Source organism: Vipera ursinii (assembly GCF_947247035.1).
Source record: "Vipera ursinii genome assembly, chromosome: 3".
Lineage (NCBI taxonomy): Eukaryota > Metazoa > Chordata > Lepidosauria > Squamata > Viperidae > Vipera > Vipera ursinii.
This window is the reverse complement of record NC_139516.1, coordinates 166,728,308-166,753,741: the sequence shown is the minus strand read 5'-3', so window position 1 is coordinate 166,753,741 and position 25,434 is coordinate 166,728,308. Positions and strand designations below refer to the sequence as shown.

Here is a 25,434-nt window from a genome sequence, read left to right as displayed (position 1 = left end):
AAACTACAATAGATTTTAAGCATTTGGAAAAAAACAGTGACATCATCTGCTGGCATGCCAGTTAATTGACAGACCTTCCAAGCTCTGCCAAAGGAACAGGGTTTTAATGTTTTGCAATTATGACAAATTCATATGTAAGATAAGCTGGATGTTTGATGTTTTCTGATGGTTTCCTACTAAATGCTGCTTGTGATATGTGCAATATTTTGCATTTGCAATAAAAATTAAAACAGGTCCTTTTCCCCTGACGGAAGATATTTTGTTGAAATGTAATCTTTCGCTTTATCAATAAGAACAAAGAGCTGCTGTCTTTATTATCACAGTGTTAGCTGGAGCTGGGCTCATGTCTTCATTTAGTCATAGTCATTTCTCATTATTGCCACTGACACTCTTTAAGTTTCTGCCATTTCATATCCCAGAGCTCCTTGAGATTCTGCCACTCTCCCTTCCCCAGATCAGTGTACAGGCCTTTTGGGGGCAATAACTGCCAAAAGGTCTTGTCTTTAAATCCCAGAGCTTGATGAAGCTAATGGTGGAATTGCTCACCATGTTGCTAGGAAAACCCAGATGCTACAGATACCCAACTGGATCTATACAATGTTTGGCCTTTAGCTCAAACTTAGCAAGTACAAGTGGCTTGGAATTTGGGAAGCCTGATTCTGGGGATTTTATACTTTTCAACATATATAGGTTACACTCCCCATGTACAACTAGAATGCAAATTGGGGGACTTCTTGGATTTGGGTCTTTCTGGAATTGCAGATGGCAACCATGGTCCTACCACTGAAAATTATCCAGAAACTAGAGTTAGTTCAGAAGTAGTTATGGCATAGCTTGGTATTCATAAGCTGCCCTGCATCCTAATAAACATCTAGATACAATTCATGATGTTGGTTGTCACCTTTGAAACCTTTAATGGCACTTCTTTGTTAACCTAACCGTTGAGAATTCATGCCATACTATTCTCTGAAAATGTTTTAAAGGCTAAAAAGAACTATCCTGTGTTTTTTATATTGATTTGTGATCAATATCATTAGCTTGCCAGTTCTGTGTCAGACTCTGTAGAATTTGAATTAGCCTTTTATTAATTTGGATAGAATTTATGAATTGCTGATAAATTGCATTGCTGATAAAAAGCTTTTTATTAGCAATGTTTTAGAGAATGTTTGGATATAAGCCCTTCTAATACAACTCATAAGAAGTCTCTGAGCCTTTTCTCATGACCAGTATTCTCATGACCAGTATTACTTTCAGATACACTACAAGTTATTCAAAAGATTAGCTCTGCTGGCTGAATGAGAAGCTAATTAAAATGTTGTGATAACACTAACACAATTGTTTAAAATTAATATTAGATATCTGATGAATAGCATTCACAATAAACGATTAGATGATCCTGTGTTCATAAAATAACAAAAGCATTTTTAAAAACTCATGAATTCTAAAACAGCACTCCGGAAGCGAACAGGAACATAATTTTCTGAATCTGCGAGTACCTGCTCGCCATCAAAGGGGTTGTTTTTTTGGATCCCAGTTTGTTATCTGTAAGAAATTATTCTTTGGGTTATGATTTTTGGTTAATTCTAGACTACAGAAACTAGAATAGTAGTTTTCTGTGCCAAGTGAAGACGATTCAGTTTGGGCTGACTTTTCACAGCCTTCCTGTTCTAGTTCATGTTGTCTCTGAGACTGATGTTTTAATTATTAGGTATGCTCTTTCTATATTTGAAGTTTTAATTCTTCTGTTGTTCTTTGTAATTCTTAGTAGCCTTAAACAACATTTGGGATATTATACATCTGAGAGATTAAATAAAGTAATATTTGTGTTTTAGCAAAGATGAACACAGAAGCAGAGCAGCAGCTTCTGCACGATGCTAGAAATGGTAAAAGTGAAGAAGTTCGACAGCTATTGGAAAACATGAAAAAAGGAGAGATTATTTTTAATATAAATTGCAAAGGTTGGTATAAACTACCTTAAAAGATTACCTGGCTTATGTAGAAATGCCATTATTAAGGCTAGGGAGTGGGAGGGGTTATGTATGTTTTGTACTTTTGGAAGAAGCCTGCTATAATATCCTATTTATTAAAAGTAAAACAATTGTACAAGTCCATAGCAAATCTAAATCTGAATGGTGCAGGCCAGATATCTTGTTATAGTGCAGGTAGTCTTCACGCTGTATTAAGTGTTAACAAAGCAGCCCTCTGAAGTTATAACAGACCCCCTACTTATGACCCGGTTTTGAAGTTATGGCTGCTGCAGCAGCCCTATACTCTGGAGATCTTTAAAAGTTAATGCATGATGAGTGGTGGGGTTGGGGTGGGGAGGAGGTCCAAGTCAGGGTGAAACATATATGGAGACCAGGTGGGGGCAAGCAGACCCAAGGACTGTGAGCACCTCAAGGACAGGAGGCACGAAGTAAATGATGGGGGGCTGACCAAATGGGGTTGAGGGAACGGGAGTTGAACCGGGAACTCTTTATAAAGTTTCAATCTGTAAAACAATACCAGGTCCTGTCTTGTATTTCCACAACCAAACATGTCCTAGTAAAAATTCCTTTTGGACTAGAACTGACTCCAAGAGTTTTTGTTTTCCTAAGACGTGGATTGGGGTGGGTCCTGACAGTGTAAGAAGAACTCTGCTGAATCTGCAGGCCATGTAATTTGGTATTCTGTTCACCATTGCAGTGAACCAGATGCATTCAGGGAGCATACAGACATGAGTAGGCGAATACAGGTAGTCCTTGACTTTCAATCACAATTGGGATTGGAATTTCTGTTGACAAATCATGACCCCACGACTACAGGATGCTACAACCAGTCCTGTAATGTGGAGTCAGTTACCAAACCCCTGAATTATGATCAACTGACCATAGGGTTGATATGATGGTCCTAAGTGTGAGGACAGGTCATAAATACATTTTCCCAAGGCCATCATAGTTTTGAACTGTTATTAAATGAACAGTCATGTGTCAAGGACTACCTATGTAGCCTTTGACTGCTGCTTACTGAAAGCTTTTATTTAAGACGTGTTACCTTTAATTTAGATGATACTGCAGCCAAACAGATTGGTAGGTAGTAATAGCCAGATTGGTCATATGTTTGTCCAATCACTTTTAAATTAGTCTAAATTAGTGACCGCATCTGATGGAAGTGCAGTTTAACTATGAAAAGAAGTACTTTCCTTACATTTCTAAAATTTACATTCCAAATATTGCTTGCTTCAATTTTATTCTCGTCACATTATGAGGCAGGTTGGTTATTATTTCGTTTTAGTCAGATATGCCAATTAATAATTTTTATATCATAATACTTGACTCATGACCACCTAGATTACCTGATTTTATCTTAGACTGAACAGTACAGAGAGCTAGTTTCCTGTATTGATCTATTTAACGTTTTGCTATTGTGATCTCCTAATGTCCAGTTGTTGATTAATTTTGAGACAATTACCATAAAAATCCTTTCAATTTCCTTTTGATTTTCAGGTGCTGAATAGTATTTTGTTGTGAATGTTGACTTCACTGCTAGTTTTGCATCCTGTTTGTGAAAGTGCATGTAAACAGTAATATCCAAATCCTGGTGGCATATTGGTAAAAAGGGTGATCTAACAAGGTTTTTTTCACTTGTGTATACCCAGGAAGAAGCAAATCTAACTTTGGCTGGACACCTCTTCATCTTGCATGCTATTTTGGACATACCAGTGTTGTCAAGGATTTGTTGGAGGTATAACAGCTTATTATCTCCAATATTTAATATCTACATGCAGTAAAAATGGAGATGCAAATGTGACAGATTTGATTAGATACCAAGTACCCTGAATGGATAACCAAAACCTAAAAAGTTTTTTTTAAGATAAACAGTTCAGAAAGTTATGCTATGAAGAAAGTTGCGTGGAGTGCCTGAAGCTTCACCACCCTCCCCACTAAAATTTAACGTCTACATGAAACCTCTGTTTGAGGTCATTTGTTACCTTAAGAAAGATTTTCCAAAGAGCATTGATCTACCAATAATCCTTGATTTATGACCAGCTGCTTAGCGACATTCACAATTATAACTGACTGAAAAGGGGACTTATGACCTATGTGGTCACATGACCAAACTTTGGGCACTCAGCAACACATCCTCATTTATAGCTATTTGCAGCATCCCACAACCACATGACCACATTTTATGACAATTTTACCAAAAACCAGCACTTCCAGTTTTCAGCAAAATCACATCCGTAGCAAACTGTTGATTGGCTTGCTGTTTGCTTAAGGACCATGGTGATTCACTGAATGACTGCTGCAAAAAGGTTGATAAAATCAGGTTGCTTACATAAACAATAGCAGTAGAATTTAGATATATACACTGATTACAATGTCAGCATATTGCTCCCAACAATCTGGGTCCTCATTGACTTTGGAAGGATGGAAGGCTGAGTCAACCTTAACCCCATTAGGATCAAACTCCAAGCTGTGGGCAGAGTTTGCCTGCAATACTGCATTCTAACCACTGCACCACCAGGGCTTCTGCAACCTATTTTACAACCATTGCAAATATACAAATGTAGTGGGCATGCTCCATTATGATTGTATATCATGGGCTATCTGTATCATGTCACTAAAAGCCAGATTTTTATTGATAGCTACCTTGAATGCCAGATGCTCCTTTCAAACAATCTCTCTTAACAGGCTGGTGCTGATGTAAATGTGCTAAATGATATGGGAGACACTCCACTGCATCGTGCATCCTTCACAGGACGCAAGGTAAAAGCAATGAGTTCATTCTCATATGTAGCTAAAATTCAGAATTCTGCTATTTTACCCTGAGTCTTTCCTGTTTATTAGATATTTCATTCACCAACTTTCTGATTTAAACCTAGCATGTAGCACTTAGAAGTGAATGTGTGGCTTGATTCACACAGTTTTAAATTATGGAATCAGTAATCAGGTTTGTTAAATAAAAAACCAGTGTGGATTTATATAACCTACTAAGTGAAAACAAACTCTATTGCTGTTTAGCCTCTTCTAAATGGCTAATTTCTTTGAAAAGAAATATGTGAAGCAAGATAAAAGATAATGGATGCTAAACTTGTCTTTCAGGAGGTGGTTATGCTGCTTTTAGAATATGATGCTGATACTTTCATTGTAAATGGGAATGGACAAACTGCAAAAGAAGTTACCCATGATAAAGAAATAAGAGAGATGCTGGAAGGTATCTATTCTGTATCATGTATGAATTTGAGATAATTGGAACTAAAATTCTAGTAGGGCTTGTTAAAGCTATTTAACTCAATTTCATCATTCAGTACAGAAAAGGGCTTTTTTCCTTAGATAATAATTGGGTAAGATGACTGAGGACTGGTTACTGAAAGGTATTTGGAAACGGAGTTTGCATTACATCATCCTGTGTAGCACCATCTTCTCCCTTTCAGCACCAAAATATATATTCACATAAACGTCTATTTATTAGCCACATGCTCTGCTCCTGTCCACTGTCATTCATGTTTCCATGTGTTTGTGATTAAAAAACTAATACTCCTTGGCAGCATGATCTAAGATTAGATGATTGATGTCAGAATGTATGAAAGTACAGAGATTCTTCAGTCTGTAATTATCTTAAGAATCCTCTAGCCTTTATTGTATGACATATAAGTAACAAAATGTAAGCATAATAGCAGATATGTTCTATGCGTATGGCATCTTTACTCAGATCCTTTCCCTTAGCTAGGAAAGGGATCTGTTTGTTTACTGTTGCAGTAATGTAGGTGACGCGGGGCATCAGTGGGTTAGGACGCTGAGCTTGTCGATCAGAAGGTCGGCAGTTTGGCGGGTCGAATCCCGAGTGCCGCGTAGCAGAGTGAGCGCCTGTTACTTGTCCCAGCTTCTGCCCACCTAGCAGTTCGAAAGCACGTAAAAATGCAAGTAGAAAAATAGGGACCACTACAGTGGGAAGGTAACCGTTCCATGCGCCTTTGACATCTAGTCATGCCGGCCACATGACCACGGAGACGTCCTTGAACAAACGCTGGCTCTTTGGCTTTGAAACGGAGATGATCACCGGCCCCTAGAGTCGGAAACGACTAGCACGCATGTGCAGGGGAACCTTTACCTTTACCTAATGTAGGTGAATCCATGGACACCATGGATGTAAAGGAAACTGAAGTTGTTCGGCTTGTTACACAAGTTAGTTTTACATATCTAATAGGAGGCTTTTCCATCAATTGACAAATCCAGCATTATCAGATTTCCTGCTGGCCAAAAGCATGCAGGTCCCCAGGAGAAATATGGAGATTGAAAATATGAACTACATGTAGATAGTGTATTGTAATCTAAAGGAAGTTCTAACTTCACAGGGAAGGTTTGAAGAGTTATAAATGTACAAAAAGGAAAAGCAAACATTAACTGTAGGTCTAGCTTCAGGCTGACAATGAATAAGCAGTGACCTTGGGCATCAAATTTGGAGATGCTGACACTGTCTTTCTTCCAGTCATTCTAAAATGGTGAAGTTCTTGGTACTCTTTGAGCCAGGTTGTTGGCTTGAGACATTTCATTACCCAACTAGGTAACATCAGTGTGAATGTGTGGTTTGCTTCCTGTTTATATACATTAGTGTAGCTTAAACCCTTGTGAGGGTGTGGTTCTCTAAAAAAAACCCACAAATTTTGTATTGGCAGGAGGGGGTGCATAAATAAATGTGACTTAGGATCACACCATGTCTAGTGGCACTGCTGTTGTGTATTCACATAAAGATCACATTCTAATGTGGGAAAACAGGTAACCGATTAAATAATTTCACAACTATAATACAGTGTCTAATTGATGCCAGTTCTTTTCCTACTCAATATTACTGCCTATAGTTAAGATTTCTCTGCAGGCAACTACTGACGGGGACTGCTCAGTTTTGCCTTCCTTTACATTTTCCCTTGTAGTTTGGAAATTCATATGTCACTAACATTAATAGTTTGAAACTGCTATTGAGTTTCACAATATGATGTGAGTGATACCAAGAAGAGAAGCATGTGGTTTTGTCAGGTTGTGGTGGCAGTAATTTGCATATATTGCATACAAGGTTGTTTCCTTGGTGGTCAACTGAGCACTTAAAAACATCGGCTCAGGATACGCATCCACGTAACCCAAGGTGCAACATAAGAATTGGTCCAGAGCTCCCCAAGCACTGCTAATAAGTTGTTTGTACAGTTGAAAATACTGAGATACGAGTTTGAGAGTTCATGTATGCAAATCATGTAGTTCACCATTGTACTGATCCTACAGCTACTATTACCAAGGAAAACAAACTTTAAGAGTAGAATCCAACTGCCTACTTCTATGATAACTATTGAAGTGGTTTATTGTTTTCTGAAAGCCCGCAGTCCAAAACCCTGATATTGTTTCAATTGATAATTATTTTTTTAGCTGTGGAAAGGACTCAAGAAAGAAAGCTAGAGGAACTCCTCCTCCAAGCTGCACGAGAAGGAGAAACTGGAAAACTTGCTGCACTGGTATACTATATCACCTTACTTTGAAATATAATGCTTAAATGCCTAATGAAAACTAGAGAGGTGAAACCTAGTGGAATGAATCAAGAGGGCTAATTGAGATTTTTTGCTTCTAATCCTGGTGGGTTGTCCCTAGGGTGTCTGAACAGAGCACTCTGAAAGTGTATCACTTTAATAAGTCATGTTTTTATAACTCTCTGTAGTTAAACAGATCAAATCCTCCTGACATCAACTGTACTGATCAGATGGGAAACACGCCACTGCATTGCGCAGCATATCGTGCCCATAAGCACTGTGCTTTGAAGCTCCTAAAATGTGGAGCAGATACTAGTATAAAGAACAAAAATGGTACGTAACATGCCTTCATTTAATGAGTTCGGCTGTCCCCTGTAATTTAAAAGTAAAGCAAATAGAAATAAAAGTATATTGCTTACAATTGAGCCAATTATACATATTTTGCATTGTAAAAAAAAATGCAGCTTTGTATTATACTATGTTAATCAGTGTGAAATTAAATTTGGTAAATAACTAGCAGATGTTGCTAAACACAAATTCCTATTAATCCTTTTACACTTATGAAACCGTGTTTGAGGAAAACAAATTCTTAGACGAGTAAAAACGTATTGGCAAAACAAAAAGATAAACGGAACATTAAAAAGTCAATCTTAAAATGCCTGAATTTTAGTAAATTTTATCAAAGCTCCTGTGGCAATGTAACTGATTATTTTTATTAAAACTATACTTTCTTGAAGATAGTAACAGTAGAAGGTTGGGCAAGTAATTTGAGGTTTGTTAATTGTGATTGTATTACTTATACAGCTAGTTCTCAACTTACAACTACAATTGAGCCCAAAATTTCTGTGGCTAAGTAAGACATTTGTTAAGTAAATTATGCCCCACTTTATGACCTTTCCTGCCACAGTTGTTAAGTGAATCTGTCTTTCCCATGACTTTGCTTGCCAGGAGGTCTCTAAAAGGGATCACTTGACCCCAGGATATTGCAACAGTCATAAATATGAGTCAATTGCTAAGTGGCCAAATTTTGATCACATGACCATGGGGATGCTGCAACAGTCGTAGATGTGAAAAATAAATCACTGTTTTCAGTGTTGTTGTAACTTCAAACAGTCACTAAGTGAACTGTTGTAAGTCGAGCATGACTATCATTTTCTCCTCCTTTCTGAAATACATAAATACGAGTCCATCCTTGTGTCCGCAAGAGTCCCACTATTCAATAAATACTACACTGAGCTTTATTATTGGTTTGGGGCCTGTGTTTCGATTCCGCACATGTGCTCAGTTTTTATTTGTGCAATTTATCCCCCACCTCAATGCCTGTGGACTAAGTAGGGTTTTTTTTCCCCCTGTTCAATTGTATCTGATTCTCCAAGAGTGCCTGGATAAATCCCTGCAGTTTTCTTGGCAAGATTTCTCAGAAGCGGTTTGCCATTGTTTTCCTTGCTAAGGCTGAAATAAAGTGACTAGTTCAAGGTCACCCAGCTGGCTTTCAGCCTAAGGTGGGACTAGAATTCACGCTCTCCCAGTTTCTGACCTGGAACCTTGACCACTACACCAAACTGGCTTTTAATTGTTTACATTCTATTAAATACATTTTGATCTTGCTGAAACAAATTTTGCTGTTTACTTTATCTGATATCTGAAACCTCTCAGATACTAAAATTGTACAGTGGTATGTTTGTGTGATACTTTGGAGATATTTAAGAGGTGATTGAGATAAAATGTCATTTAACTTCTGCATCAAGGCAGAAGAGCAGCCATCTGTAGAAGGGCAAGAGGGACAGTGATGACGTATCACAACATCATCATGCTAATGATACAACTTATGTACCTGTAGCAGACATCATGACACAAGTATGTAATTGCATCATTTGTGTGACCGTGACATGATGCACTGCCATTTTGACATCCTTGTGGCTTGTTGCAGACACCTACAAGTAACCTATGTTTGTATTTAAAACATTATTAAAAAACTGTTTTCTGTTAAAACAGCTTCTGTGCTGTTGTTGCCATATTGATTCTGATTCCGATCTGTGAAGATAAATCAATCTACTTTGTTAAACAGGTCAGACACCTCTTGCTTTAGCCCAAGGTGCAGAAATGAAACAGGTGCTTGGAGGGGGCATTGCAAAGGTGGGTACCGCAGATCATCTCTTAAAACTACAATTACTCTTTATAAACATGAATCTTGACATCTTTCTTCTTTTATAGGTGACCAACAAGATCCTGAAACGATATGAAGGACTACTCTGGAAGGTGCCTAGCTTTCTCCCTCCACTGTTGTTTTAATATTCAAGATTTATTCTAAAACTTTAATATCATACCTTTCTTTTTAAGCTGAGACAGAGTCAATGGGTTTTCTATGTTAATGTCAAAAGAAATAGAGAATATTTATCAATAACCTGGGCAACTTGCGTTTGCTAAAGCAGCACTTTTCAGAGAGGACATAGATGCAGAAGCAGGCTTAATAGTTAAATTATCCATGATGAATTCTTTATATATTTTTCTCCGCACTGTGTGTTTTATAATTGCATTTGCCTCAAGAAGTTCAAGGTTTCTGTTCAATTCTTGTTAAGTAGATGATTCAGGGAGATAGCAGCTAAATTCACCAGTGAGCTTTGTGTTTGAATCTCTGCCTGAATCTGGATTTTCCTTCCTCCCAGCCCACTAAGTGGGACTCAACTAAACTGAGTAATCTGCTGACTACTGCAAGTTTGAACTAGGCTGCTACAATTATTTATGCATCATCACCAGTTGAAGCAATTGTATGTAATACACATAGTTTGAAACTTTGCTTCTTAATTTTATATTGAATGAAAATTGGAACTTGCTACTGTTCCAGAAACCAGGGTCTTATCATCAACTTTGGGTCTGTAAGAGCTAAATGACAGTAGAATTAACTATTAGCATTTGCTACCAAAAACTTCCAAAAGAAGACATACTTGAAATATTTGAAAATTCGAACGTTGTCGTGACCGAAAGGGCACATGAGCTGGCAAATCATTAATTGTAGCAGCTTGAGAGACTCCAAATGATTAACATGTTCCTCTGCGATTGGAAAAGCAAAAAATAGCTCAAGGGCAGATCATTCCAACCTAGTTTTGTCTTTCTTTAAGAGGGGAGTTACAGATTTTATATGGATTTAAACTCTAGCATTGCCTTTCATTATTGGTAGTCCCTCCAGGCAAGTTGCCTGAGAAAATTGCCTTTTATATTGCAAACAACTTTTCCTGAGTTAAAATAATGTATATAAAATTTGAAGTAGGATAAGCATTATTCCCACAGCATTGCCAATCATTACATAATTGAGACCAAAGACTTTATTCCTTAAGAAAAAAAAACCCTTGCCATTTAGATTACTCGGTTTCAATCCTGTAGATCCCAGAAGCCCATATTGCCTTCTTAGTTTGACTAGATATTAATTTTGCAAGTAAGCAAGTGGTTGCAAAATTTCTATCCTTTGAGAAAATGTAAATCAAGTAGCAATATACCTGCATTAGTATGATCTTACTTGCTCTTCTTATTGTCTCTTATAACTAAATTGTGTGATGGGCTTTGACTACTGCAAACATTACTAGCTATGAAAAATAGATAATTTTATGTTGATTTTTAAAATTATTTTTGAAGAGTTCAAGATTTTTTGGATGGAAGCCATATTGGGTGGTCCTAGAACATGGCGTCCTCTCCTGGTATCAAAAACAGTAAGTGTAAAATTTCATCTCAAAAAATGGAATACTGAAAATTGTGATCAACTACTTACTTCCTCCCATCTTCCTATCTTTTGCTCCTTGGGAAGGGCTGATGCTGGAAACACTAATTATCGTCAAGGATGCAAGCACTTAACGCAAGCCATTTGCACGGTAAGCACACTTAGAAATATTTTTTATGTGCGAATAAAATGGATTAGTGTTGCCGATTTAGGTCAGGTTCAAATAGTTAAATTATATATGCGGAGCAATTTAATTTTTAGCCAGAACTACCTTCCAAGCATATTATAATATCTGGTGTTTGGTTTTACACTGTTATTATTTCTATTTGTGATCGACTTAAACTTTACGAGAAAATGTAGAATGAATTTGAGAATAACTTTTATTGACTGTATAGCTTTTTAGATAAAGTGTTGTTTCAGGTGGATTATCATCTGGTAATGAATATTATGATTCCCAATGTTATAGCAGCCATAATGTTTTAAATGTACAAAATGTACGTTTCAGAATTTATTTATACTTCATCAAATCAAAACTTGCAGTACAGAGACAGAAGGTTGAGACAGGAACACCAGTATTGCAATCAGTATAATCAAATTAGTTATGCATGGTTTTTTTTTATATTAGAGTATGCCAATACAGTATGCCAATGGCATATTGCCCAATTTTTCTATTTTGCTTTTGCAAATAACGGAAAGGGAACAACTGAAGCATTTGCTTTTGTCCAGTAGAAATTGTATATATATTGTTTCCTGACTACAGTACAGATACAGATAACCTTTGCAGTTATGCTTATTTTTTAACATTCAAATTCCCAGGATACTGAATATTCAGTTCTAATATTTTGTTCTGTAATCCTCCTTTCCTGCAGGCACACACCCACATATGTGAGCTTTTGTTGAATTGGATTTACAACCCTAAATACATGTTGTTTCACTTAATGCATCCTGTCCATGGGTAGAGTTCTGGATTTCGCATTTGTAATCTGTCTGGTGGGCGGAAGGGAAGGGTTGAACTAGAATTTCTGGTTGTAACTTTTTAGTGCGGGAGAGAAGAGTCTTTTAAAAGTTTAAAGTATTAACCCATTTTTATTTCATATTTTTCCAAAGAGAAATTGTTAGCATGCACAGTCAAGTGGGTGATAAATAGAAATTACAGTTTGTTTTTTTTATAACATTTCATTTTTATTTTTAATGCTGATCATTTTCTTTACTTGAGCAACTACACAGAAAATCTAGGCATGTTGAAACAAAGCTAAGCTTAACTATAATGCTTTATTAATTGTCCAGGCAATTGTTTTGCATCTTTTGCAAATAAGCATAGGATGCATCTATTCAGTCTATATATCTGCTGTCTGGTTTTTACTGAAGGTAAAAAATGCAGATGGCTGCCTTTTCTCCATCAAGTGCTTTGATAATACAGTTCACAGTTTTAAAGTTCCAAAGGCAAGTCAAGAGACAAGAGAAGTAAGTGCCTCTTCAACAAATTCTAGTTAACTTATAAAATAAAGTTCCATTGAATGTGTGTTGAATTTTTTAATTGACCAAGTAAAACCTGCAATAAAAAATAGCATAAAATATGCTGGTCCATATGATGTTAGCACTTTTCCCGTCTTTCATAAAAGGGAACCAATCTTCAGTAACTCAAATTTATCAGAATACATTTGTCGCAACTATCTGATGTTTTGCATTCATACTTTGTTGCCTGCAGATGCGTATAGACAAGAGCCATTATGGTTTATGTTTTGTAAATATCATGGATGCTTAACTTCTAGGCCAGAGTTGAATTGAATTTAAGTTTCACAGGAACCCCCAGCACTGTGCAGAAGTTGCCTCTAAAATTTTAAGTGAGCAAAAAAGGAAAAAAATTAAATATAGGGAAAATTATCATTGAGCAAAAAAATTAATTCAAAATCAGTCTTTGTCCTGAGACATCTTGGAATGAGGCATTTGGAACATACTCAGAGATCAGTTGTGTCCTTCAGTCTATAAAAGGTATCATATATCACACATGTATGTTCTAGCTAAACTGATATTTTGTGTCCCACTTTATTTCAGAATTGGATACACGCAATAGAAGACCATTCAGCATACAGCACACACTACTGTACTCAAGAACAACAAAGTGATGATGAGGAAGAAATTGATGCAACATCTATTGCTGAATTACAAGACTCCCTAAAAGTAAGAAAGAAGAAGCTTTTTTATTTATTTCAAGCAACCTAGTGAAAGACTCTGGGAGCTATAGATCAAAATATTTGACAAGCATCAGGTTTGCCTAGTCTGACAATGTATAGAATTATATGTGTAGAATTCTGGATTTCTTCCCATATGAAATATCAGCATAGTAGTAGTAGAACATAATGCATATAGACAGTGCTTTTTTTGTAAAAGAAAAAGGTGCCGGAACTCACACATGTCATACAACCCGCCTTGCCTACCCTACAAGGTTCCATTCAAAAAAGGTGCCGGAACTCCGTTCTGAGCGTTCTATGAGGAAAAAAGCCCTGCATATAGATAAAACAGTAAACCCAGTTATGTGCAAAATAGCTTTATAGTATGAGTTTTCAAGTCCTAAGTAAATTTTTCAGATGTGGATGTAGAAGCTGTAGTTTGGCAAAGCCAATAATATTTTGAGTGTTACCTCTAAAATGACATTTTAGATTAATACACCAATGCTTTGAAGAGAAGGTTGAATACAGGGAAAAATTCTGGACATATTTTTTCACTATTATACTCTGACTTCAAAGGGCTTGGCTTCAGCTCTAAGACTGTGGTCTTTAATATATGGTTGTACTGTCCATCAGCACATCATCAGGCTTTTACAGAAATACATTTTTAGTGGCAGGGCCAGATTCTAGAATTTCTTCCCTTGGTCTTACATGGCTAAAAAGCTAAACTACATACAAGTAATCCTTAGTTAACTTCAATAATTGGAACTGGAAACTCCTCCACCACAAAGCTGTGTGGTCATAAAACACAACATCACGTGACCACTCCAATTTTACAACAGCAGTTCCTGCAATTCCAGTTGTGGTCACTAAGCAGATCACATGTGGTCATTAAGCTCAATGTCACTTGATCGCCATTTGCAACCTCCTGCCAGCTTCTCCATTGGCTTTGCTTGCTGGAAGTCAGCAGGAAAGATTGCAAATGGCAGCCAAGTGTCCACAGGACACTGCAACTGTTCTAACTGTGAGCTAGTTGTCAAGTCCTGAATCACAACCACATAATTGGGGGGATACTGCAATTTATTGTAAAAATAATAAAGGCAGGTAATAAACAATTCTGGCATTCAGTGGAATACAAGACGGGTACCCTATATTGGTTACTTTGTTTGGTTTTTGCTACTTCTAGCCAGAAGAGGGAGCTCATCCCTCCTGCTTAAATCTTGAACCTTAATAAAGTTGTTCATTATCATATTCTTTAAGTGTTGCTAAGTGACCGGTTGTAAGTTGAGGACTACCTGTAGTAGACATGTTTTTTATGAATGTAGCAGGGCTGGCTGGCTTAAGGGCTTTGCAGGAGCCTGGCTGGGGAGAGGGAAGCTCAGGCATGGCAGGGGATCAGGCGGGAGGAAAGAAAAAGGAGGAAAGAAAGGGGGTAGGTGAGGGTGTTGTTGTTGCTGTTTGTTGGAGAGGGGCAAATGAAGTCGAAGAGGGGTTGCAGGTTTTAAGTTGATCCCTTTATGTAAAGGAGCGGGGACGAGGAGAGTGAGAGAGAGTGAGAAGGTGGAATTTTACTGCTTTCTTTTGCAGGGGGGATATCCCAAGCAGAGGCAAGGGAAAGAGTGAGGAGAGAGAAAGTTGCTGGGGTTGCTAAATTCAGATTTTAATAATAAAGGACAGGGGGGAAGGGGTTTGACACCTACGAGACCTGAGGCTGCAAGCAAGAACAGAAGAGGAGGAGAGGCTGGTGGTTGCTGCTTTGGAGACTAGTGGCCATCCGAATTTTGACTATTGCTGCTTGTGCAAGTTTTAGACATTGTGAGGAGTTGCCCTGAGGGACAAGCTGTTACTGCAGAAGGTTGACTACCTTTGTTTGTGTTCCTATCGCTGCCTGGAGCTGGGTTTCCCCCCCACCCCACTGGTTTCCAAACGGCCACTGGGAAATCATTGACTGCTATGACTGCCTGGAGTTGTTAAACACCACCACATATTGACTATCGGGGCTAGGGGCTGGCAATCTTTGTTCCTGATAGCCCCTTTTGAGGACAAGAGTCTGCCACCTCCTCACTTCCTGTGAGCTTCTGCTAGAAGAGACACTTTACTAACACCTAGAGAGCGCAGCTGCAGAGCTTGACAGAGGGGAGCAGGGCTGTGAAGGCCTGGGCTTTGGTGGCCTCTGAGAGGGTAACGCTACACGAGTAATGATATCTTATTCAGAAATTAAGAGCATGTATAATTTTTACTCCCTGAAAACAGTTTTCCGTATCACTTTCCTGCCATCTAGTGGTCATCTGGAATTATGCCGTTCCAAGATAGGTATCTCTAAAGTCTAAAATGACCATAGTAGAAGAAATTGTAACCTAATTTTGGCATTATATTAGCCAGCTCACTTAGCATGAGAGTTACAGCATGATGTCAGTTCAATGTTAGTGTTTCTGGAGACATAAATACTTAGATACATTCAGTGCAGACATTTGCAGCAGGAAAACTTTCAGATATACAAATTTACGCATAAAAGCTTTTCCCTCAACTTTCAAATGTTTTCAAGATGCCATCAACTTTTGGATGATGTTGGCAGATAATACAGTGTCTAAAAAGGTTATTGGAAATCAGTGATCAAATATTCTGATTCTTCAAGGTGATTATAGCAAATATAAAAAATTACTCAAACTGGAATACAATTCAGGATTGAAGCATAAGGAAAAGAATAATCCCTAATTGCTATTTACTGATTAATTAAAACTTAAAGTCTTCAATGTGTTTCCTGGTTTGGCAGAAATTTATTATAATGCATGCCATCTTGAGTCGCTTCCTCTGCTTCTGGAACTGTCCTCCCACCTCATTCATTATTTATTATGCTTATATGAAGCTTTTATGTAATATGCTAAATCCTTTTTGTCTTCCCTCTCCAGATTGCACAGTCTTGCCATCAACGACTAGATAAAGAAATATCCAGTTTCCAATCTATGATTACTCCATCTGATAACCCCCAAGGTAATTTTTTTAATCGAAAAGCAACTACACATGTTCATCTGAAAAATATTTAAATCCAGTTGGGAAACTTGTTTGTTGATAAACATAAGTCACTACTGTTCTGGCCTCCAAAATGTCTTGATTAGGCTATAATCATTGGTAAACAGTTAATTGAGAAGTTTCTGTATCGCTGTCTTTTTATTTAGTCTCATAATCATATAGATAATATGTATCATTTTTCATATAATTTTATAATCACATTGACATGTCATACTGAGCTATAAAATAAAGCCCAAATAGCATGATCAAATTCAAATGCCTATAATTAACTATAGCTAACAAGCGGTGAGCCTCTCACAGTTTGTTGACTATGTCATATAAGTTAGGACTACGTGTTTCAGAAATAACAAACCAGAGAAAAATCATGATTTAGAACCAGTCAGAATTGCTGGTTCACAATACAGCCAATCATAATTTGTTAACTATTAACAGGAAAGTGCAGGTGTACATAATTGTTTTCGTTTTTCATTTTCATCAGGCTGTGCAGTACTTTCAATAGAGGTGCTTTATATATCATGAAAACTCATCATCCCCCCCAAATTGTTAAAGTATTTGTGGTGTTTGCAAGACTCACAACAGAGGCAGCTAAGATCTGCTTCTGAAGGGAGTTGTTCATAAATGTTCCTTCAGGTTACAGAAAGCCTTTTTCAAATGCTAAACACAACATGGCTTGTTCATGGCTAAATAATGAATGTGAAAAAGTTTGTTACTGCTACTATCCAAGAGGATCCTAATATTTCCACTTACAAAAGTCAGAATAGATAAATTTGCTTCAATATTCTACAATGTTCTAGACTTGTTTCAAGAAATAATATTACTGAATCTCATGCTACTCCATGAGATTTTAATTTACTGTGAAGATTTGAATAATAAACTCTTAAAAATATTATGCAATGTAATGTAGAAAGAAGAGGACCGCTGAGAATGTAAGTTTCAAATATATTATAAAAGACTCCACTTGTCAAAGGCTCAAGATTTTTGCATTGCTCATAGAATAGAACATCTTATGAAAATGACAGTTACAGCTTTTTATATCTCATAATTTATAAAATGTGCAACTAAATGGAATTAAATAGCAAGGAAACACATCTATCTTACCTATACCAAATTAAATTCATTATTTAATAAAATGTATGGGAGAATCTTGGTGATATAAAAATAACAGGAAAGTGTGTTTTCGTTACATGGATTGCAGCCCAAAGAATCTAAATTCAAGATATTGTACAAATAAATGGAAAACTTGATTCCCAAGTCAGAGCTGAAATGGATTTAAATGTTCAGTAATCCCTGTTTGGAACTGATACTTGTACTGCATCCGTTAATGTTTCAGTAGACTTACTTGAAACATATTTTTATTAAGACATATTTTTATTCAAAAAGGAACTTTTATTAATAAGAATAAATCAAAAGAAACATTTGTTCCTGGATAAACAAAACAAATCAGTCTAAACTCAAATAAGGTGTCACAAGTACTTGGTTAGTATGATATGGGCTACGTTACGCTAAACCAGGGTGTCAAACTGCCGGCCCGCAGGCCGGTTGCATCATACAGACACCGCACCCACCTCAGCTCCGGCAATGCAAAAAAAGTCACCATACATTGCGACACATCACATGACGTGGCAAGTTTGACACCCGTGTGCTAAACCATGATGTGATTTAATTTGGTGCTTGGCTTAGTGTTTGTGGCATACACCTGATTAGTTGCTGCTTATTCAATAAACCTTGTTAAGCAAAGCACAAGACAAGACAACTTGTGAACTCAGTTGTTGTACAGTTGCAGATTTTACCTATTAATAAAACATTTTCTCCTAATTCAGACTAAAATTAATCTATTCAAAACGTCTCCTTTCTCAAGTATATTCTGTATAACTCTCAGAGTGGGACAGTACAGTACATTGCTACCTTCTGCTTCTATGGGATAGTCAAGTACTATTTTATATAGAATACAAGTGCAAACAACAGTTGGAAAACGTAATGCCTTTATGCTTCTTTTTTAGGACTACCTACTTTGATTCTCAAGAGAGCTGAAGAAATCTCTAAAACAGCAAGAGAAACTTGTGAAACCCTAAGTAACTGCATCAAACTCTTCACTAGGCAAGAAGGGGTATGCCATACTTTTTATGGGTCAGAACATTCACAGTTATCTATAAACCAAGAATAGAAGCATTATTTACACAAGCTCTTTTTCTTTCATTCCAGCTCTGCACTCTGGTAACTCTTATTATTGTGTTTTTAAATAATGTTGTACTGCAATAAGTTAAGTTTTTCCAAACAGCGCCCTCCTGCTGTTTTGAACTGATTATTAGCCATTTAGATAATGGGATTGTAGACTAATACGTATGGGGAGCATTAAATAAAAATTCTTCAAGATCAGAGACTGGGAAACTTTCCCAAATGTTTGGAAACATAGCAGAGCAATTTTATAATAATAACTCATTGATAAAGGACTTCCTAGAAAATTGATTAAAATTGGATGGGTACAAAGTTAGAAATTGAAGGTAAAGGGTTAAGAGATAACAACTTTCAGAGCTCTATGGTCATTTTGGAGCAAATTAATTACGCGGCTCATGATCCTCCACAAAAGCTATATAAGTTAATGGTTCCCCTTGCATATTCTTCTAGTCGTGATTCTACAGTTTGAAGTATGCTGTGTGAAATAATACCTCTATTGTTTGTCTTCAATTTTACTTCATTTGATTTCATTGGAAAATTGTGATTTATAGTCTTAGAGCTATATAAATTTCTTTCTCCACTTCCCACACACCATGCATAATTTTAAATATGTCTTATTATATTCATTATCTTACAAATGAAGGAGTTTTTTTCTTCTTCTAAATAGTCCCAAATACTTGCAGTTCCTCATAGGAAATTAATAGTTCAATGATACTTTTGGTTGATTTTTCTGAACTTTTCTTGCTCTAGTACAAGGGTGTCAAACTGCCAGCCCGCGGGCCGGATGCATCATCCGGAAGCCCCGCCCACCCCATTGCTGGCAATGGCAAAACCATCCCGATACGTTGTACGACGTCACGTGACGTCGCGAGTTTGACATGTCTGCTCTAGTATATACTTTTTGAAACACAATGATAAAAATGTACGTAGTCCTATAAATCACAGATTTAAATAAAGGGGTTTTTTTATAAGCTTAGTTTCAGTGGATATGGTTTGATTTTAAAGTAATAACTGAATTCATCATCCTGTAATAGATGCATGTTGAGCTTTGATTTTATGTGAATAATTTGGATGTGAAAATGAGAAAGCTTGCGTTCACTGCAAATTGCATTGCTGAGTACATGACAATGCAGTTTATACAGTGAATTCATTGTGAGCCCATAAAAGCTGGAGTAGGAAAAATATGAATGTATACCCTGTTAAAAGCAAATTAGGGAAATAGTTGTGTGTGGTAAGCCGGAATAATTTATGCATAATTGCAAATAAATAACAATATGTAGTTGCCCATCTTAAATACATTACCCTGGGTAGCAAACAATCCATACAAAAGCAGGATTAAAACCTCCATAACCTATTGAAATAATGCAGTACAAAAAGAAAAAAAATAGAAAAACAACTTGCTGGTCCTAATGCCTAAGAAAAAAACAAGTTTAGCAGCCTTTGAGAGGCCAAGAAGGTTGGGAACAACTAAATCTTAAGGCAGAGGCTGTTCCATAAAGCAGGCACAGTACATACTATATAAATATGTATGATAAGTCTACAGTGTAAATCATGTGTCATCAAACTGTTGCAAGCATATTTTTAGTTAGGTATTATACATATACTTCTAAGGCTTGAATCTGCTGTTGGAAATAAATGTTAAGACTGTACTAATGAAGTCTTTATATAGATTATGTCAAGGCTGTATGGTTAGAGGAGGGAAAATATGTACTGAAGAGTTACTGAAGGAAGGCAAATGAAAAAGAAAGTAGAATGTATGGAGAACAAAATGTAAGGTATCCTCCTGTCAGTGGAGTTGGGAGTTAATTTCTGTACCAAAGGGAAGTAATTATGCTATCATTTTGTAAAGTCGGCTGTGGGGATGATATATCTCCCAGCATGCAGTTTACTTTCTCTTTGTTTTTCTTGTGGATTCACAAATGAGTGAAGTCAGTTATGCTGTGCCTCCACAGTAAACTTAAGATCAATAGTGTAAAGGTAATGTAGTGCATATGTAGGTTTCTCCTACTCTTGTACACTGTCCTGCCTCACTATTCTTGTTATCTTGAGCCATTTGCTGGTGTCATTTTTTTATCTTGAATTCCTGGTGGCATATTGGATCCTTGATTTGCATTAGCCTTGCCACTGTCAGCCTGATCACATCAGAGGTATCTGTCTTTAGCTCCAGCTGCTATAGGAAAATGTCCATCTGTTAAATTGTAGTGCCTTTGGTTTTCTGCTACCATTAAGGTGAAAAAAATTGGGCAGAATCTCATGTTCATATTTCTGTATAATGTTTCATAGGATTGCATATGCTAAATATAGATGTGGTTAAGATCCATTTTAAAATGTGTAATTAAGCCAGCTCTTGCTATTCGTACCCATTAATGTATATATTGGATATACATGGGCACTTTTCCTTGATGTCTTTCTGTAGCATAGCCCTTCCTGTTGACCTTGCCTTGATGTTAGTGCCTTTTTAAAAAAAAGTGGGGGGAGGGAATGCTAGATAAGATTTTATCTCAGAAAATGAATTTTAAAAATACTACAGAAAAATAGCATACAACAAAAATAATGAGTTTTGTAAGCAGTTACAATGTACTATGGAGTAAACCCGTTGAATGTAATGGAATTTATTGAAACATTTAGGATAGTGTGCAGAACTAGTTTTTGTCTCATTGTGCTTGTTTTCCTAAGCAATCTTAAGTGTTGTTTGGCTGAACAACTCTTAAATCCGAGAGTAATTAGTTTTTCAAGCAGTACCATAGATTCATTGGGTCTGGTATGTAATCCAATGAATCTTCCTGGGAATGAATGTCAATTATTCTATGCAATTCCCAATACAAAATGTGTGTGTATTCACTATCAATTGCAGACACTTATTAACAACACTGTCTGGACCAGCAGTATTTTGAGCTTCTGATAGGCAAGATACTAGAACAACTAGTTAAATCTTTTAAAACTGAAAAAATCTACTAATCATTTTCAGAGATATTTGTTATTGATAAATCAATTTAATATGCAAAAGCTAAATGATGAATGGAAAAAAGAATTACAGGTAGTTGTCCACTTGTGACTACAATTAGGACTGGAATGTTGGGTTTGAATAAAGCCATCTTTAAGTGGACAGAGCCCAGGTCTCCCAATTACAATAGTTAAGAGGACAGAGTGAAACATCTGCCAGCCAAAGGAGGACAAGCAGTTTCCCTCCATGCTCAGAAGAGGACTCCTGTGGTGGGATGCATCCCCATTTCATTTCTCCAACTCAGTGCAGGAGTTCTTCTCCTCTCCATGCATAGAAGTGAATTCCTCCACTAGGTTGAAGGAATGAAGCTTGGATCTTCACAATCTCTGCTTCCTTTTTCCAGCCTGGTGCAGGATTTCTTCTTTCCTCCCTGTGGGGAAGAGAAACTGGGATGGAACAATGAAGTTCATATCTTCAGGATTCCTGCTTCCATTTCACCAGCTCAGCACTGGAGTTCTTTCCACCAGCCCCCACACTCCACAGGCATACAAGGGAATTCCTTCAGTGGACTAGAGAAATGAAGCTTGGCTTTTCAAGATCTTTGCTTCATTTTTCTACCCCAGCACAGGAACACCTTTCTGTGCACAATCATTTTGACTTTCTGGAGCAGCTGGCAGAGAAGTTTGCAAATGATGATCAGATGATCACAGGGCATCCATCATAGTAGGTGTGAGGAGGTTGCTGTGCATTTATATATACAGTGTACATGTGTCTATGTATATGTGTGTGTGTGTGTTTTATACATATATGTGTGTGTATAAAATCTCCCATATATGTATGCACATTCTAAAATGTTTGCATTAGATAATTATACATAAAATTGTAATTGTTTACCATATTGTCATACTTTATGCTGTTGTAGTTTTTCACTTTTTAAGATGTGTGTGTGTGTGTGTGTATGTATATGTATCTATGTGTGTGTGTCTTTGTATATATATGTATGTATACTGCTCAAAAAAATAAAGGGAACACAAGATAAGACATCCTACTATTAAATACAGTACATTGTGTTGTTTAAGTGTTCCCTTTATTTTTTTGAGCAGTATATATGTGTGTGTGTGTGTGTGTGTGTGTGTGTGTGTGTGTGTGTGTGTGTGTGTGTGTTTTCATAGATTTTCATGGGTATAGGTATGTAGGTCTTGGCATATTCGGGTCTTTTCCCATATAGGATTGAGGGTGTCTTGGCAACGTTTCGACGAGGTCCCACTCTTCATCTTCAGGCTGCTGTCTTCGGTTTTGCACAAAACCGAAGACACCAGCCTGAAGATAACGAGTGGGACCTCGTCAAAACGTCGCCAAGACACCCTCAATCCTACACGGGAAAAGACCCGAATACGCCAAGACAGACAGACAGACAGACACAGACAGACTACATACATACATTCCCAGGTAGATTCATTGGATTACATACATACCAGACCCAATGAATCTATGGTACTGCTTGAAAAACATCATATATCTGTGTGTGCTTATGCTAGAGTTCCACAATACGGTGCTGATGTGGCCAACTCTTAAAATAACCTTAAAATAAACCATATTCAGAAACAAGTTGTTCCAGTCGGCTTGCTGTCCGCCGCAAATCAGTTAGTGGGGAGAAGACCTCTGGCGCTCCTAAAACGAATGTCTTTGGGTCCCTTTAAGGGAGACGCGGGCAATTCTTCTTCAGAAGGCAGGTGCTTCCATGCGGTTTGCTACGTCTGTATATTATATCCTTTAGGACCCGGCAGAAATATTTCTGTCCGAACTGGGTTAACTGAGTGACGAGGCTTAAGGCATCCAATTTCTTCGATGCATCCGGCCGTTGTTTATTGTCCTTGGGGACTGAAAAGTTCTTAAGAGCGTCGAGCTCTGCCCGCGCGTGCCAACAACTCTCGAAGGAGCAGGGACCGCCTGGCATCGCCCAAGCGGCAGTTGAGGGCCAGGGCCGGGGCCGGCTCCGGGCTTTACCGGCTGCTTGGTACAACGGCAGGCATCCTAATTAAGCTGGAATGGCGCCAGGATTCTGAAAGCTTCAGAATTGTAACAACACCCGTCCTTCCTCGCTTAAGGGCAAAAACCGCGCGTCTGGACCCTACTTCAGCCTTCTACCACCCCCCACCTCCGTCTTCTGCCGCCGGAGAGCAGCGCATCCGGCCTTGTTTTGCTCTCGCGATACACCCTGCAGAGGTGCCGGTCCCGGGAGCAGCGGCAGGGTCGGCTGGAGAGGAGAAGCGAAGGGAGAAAGCGGCGAGGGCGGGGAGCAAAAAGAGACCCCCGCCGGGCTGCCCACAGGGTCAGCAATGTCCTGACGGAGTCGGAGGAGGGGATACTGGCCGGGTGGGTGTTGTGACGCGGTTATTTGCGTGCTGGGGAAGGACGGCAAGTCCGCCTTGGCGTCCTACTTTGCGGTAGGACAGGGAGGGGGGAAACGAAGCTATAGACTTGGGGACTAACCTCATTCGGAGGCCTTCCGTGTTTATTTGGAAAAGTTCTGGTCGTCTTTTCCTGTCCTTGAAGGTCGTGTTAAAACTGAGGGGCTAATTTACTGGTTTTGGTGTCATATAACTGCTTGAAAGTTAATACGGTAGCTGCCTTCCCGGATTTTCTTTGACTTTGGAATTCCTCTTCTCATTGGAGTGATAATCTTTTTTTTTTATAAACTGACACAGTTTTCATAAATTGTATACAGTCTTAACACGTGGTTTACAGTCAAAATGTGCCATAAAATCAAGTAATTGGCTGCAAAGAAAGCTTCAGAATTGTAACAAAGAGACACTTAAGAGTGCTCTGGCTGCTTCATGATATGCTGTGTTGGTTAACATAAGATCATGTTCTTCATCTCCTTTTGAAGTAGAACTGAATGATATTTTCAAGACAAACTCAACATTGGCACTGATCATTTGGTCATATTACTATAAGAATATATTGATAGTGATAAATAGGCTGTCAGGTGTATTGGGGCTGTAGAGTTGAACTATACTAATTAGGTTTTGAAAGCTGTACATGTATAAAATTGTATATAGATGCAATCGCCCCAGAAACTGAATTTTATCACGGTTAAAAAAAAAAGTCTGAAAGGGGTACCGAAGTGAAAGCTGGAAATCTGACAGTTTCACTTCATTCTAATTATAGCGGAAAAACCAAGTAACAAGCCCATCTACTTTCAAAAGCATTTTTCTGTAATTTTGGGGTCTTTGAGAAGTAAATGTGTTTAGAATTGTAATCTTAATCTTTATAATTTGTGTTTACTAGGGTTTTCCAGAGAAATAACATTTTTCTCAGATTGGAAAATTGAAACAAAGGATGACAAGTACTGACAACTTTACTTGTTAAAAAGCTACTGCTTAATTTAATCTACTTTAGTTTTCTGTAATCACTTATCCACAAAATTTTGCTTTAGCGTTTCTTTTCACTTGCTGCATTGACTTTTCATCTTTAACTTCCTGCTGTCATTGTTATAACAGTTCTTGGAAATAGATTTATTTGGAAGATACTAATTGGACAAAAGGCAAGAGCCTATTTGGGGGGGGGGGAAATATTCAATCTCCACAGTTCTTTTAGTGTATTCTTGCCACTAAAAAAAAATATTGGGTAATATGTTCATTGTATGCTTCTTGTAAATCTGAGGTCTTAAAGCCATTTCTTTGACAAAGAATATCTTACATAGATATACTTATTGTTACAATGCTAATGGTAGCATGTCTTTCTTTACATTATGTGAAGCGGTGTAAATATGCAAGAGAAAGGGAAGGCAGTCACATAGGGATCACAACTTGTTCCATTCCTTCAATAAACCTCGTAGTGGGCTACTATATCCAAGCTGCAGATATCCAGATGACCAGCAGAGGAACATGTTAAATATTTATTTCCA

General features: G+C 37.6%; 1 protein-coding gene across 7 annotated transcripts in view; it reads left to right on the top strand.

The window, feature by feature from the left end:
• The window catches only part of OSBPL1A (oxysterol binding protein like 1A), a 67,213-nt gene that overhangs the window by 2,131 nt on the left and 39,648 nt on the right, over positions 1–25,434 (top strand). For 5 of the 7 annotated variants that reach the window (XM_083359979.1, XM_083359981.1, XM_083359978.1 and 2 more), the window contains 14 exons: positions 1,833–1,958; positions 3,638–3,723; positions 4,674–4,748; positions 5,085–5,196; positions 7,398–7,483; positions 7,684–7,828; positions 9,564–9,631; positions 9,710–9,754; positions 11,126–11,199; positions 11,295–11,358; positions 12,576–12,671; positions 13,263–13,388; positions 16,285–16,366; positions 18,406–18,512. In XM_083359979.1, the coding sequence (XP_083216105.1) occupies positions 1,833–1,958; positions 3,638–3,723; positions 4,674–4,748; positions 5,085–5,196; positions 7,398–7,483; positions 7,684–7,828; positions 9,564–9,631; positions 9,710–9,754; positions 11,126–11,199; positions 11,295–11,358; positions 12,576–12,671; positions 13,263–13,388; positions 16,285–16,366; positions 18,406–18,512 (1,292 nt within the window). Of the gene's footprint in view, positions 1–1,832; positions 1,959–3,637; positions 3,724–4,673; positions 4,749–5,084; positions 5,197–7,397; positions 7,484–7,683; positions 7,829–9,563; positions 9,632–9,709; positions 9,755–11,125; positions 11,200–11,294; positions 11,359–12,575; positions 12,672–13,262; positions 13,389–16,284; positions 16,367–18,405; positions 18,513–23,429; positions 23,901–25,434 lie in introns of those variants that run through there. The other 2 variants (XM_083359976.1, XM_083359982.1) reach the window with 2 other exon arrangements.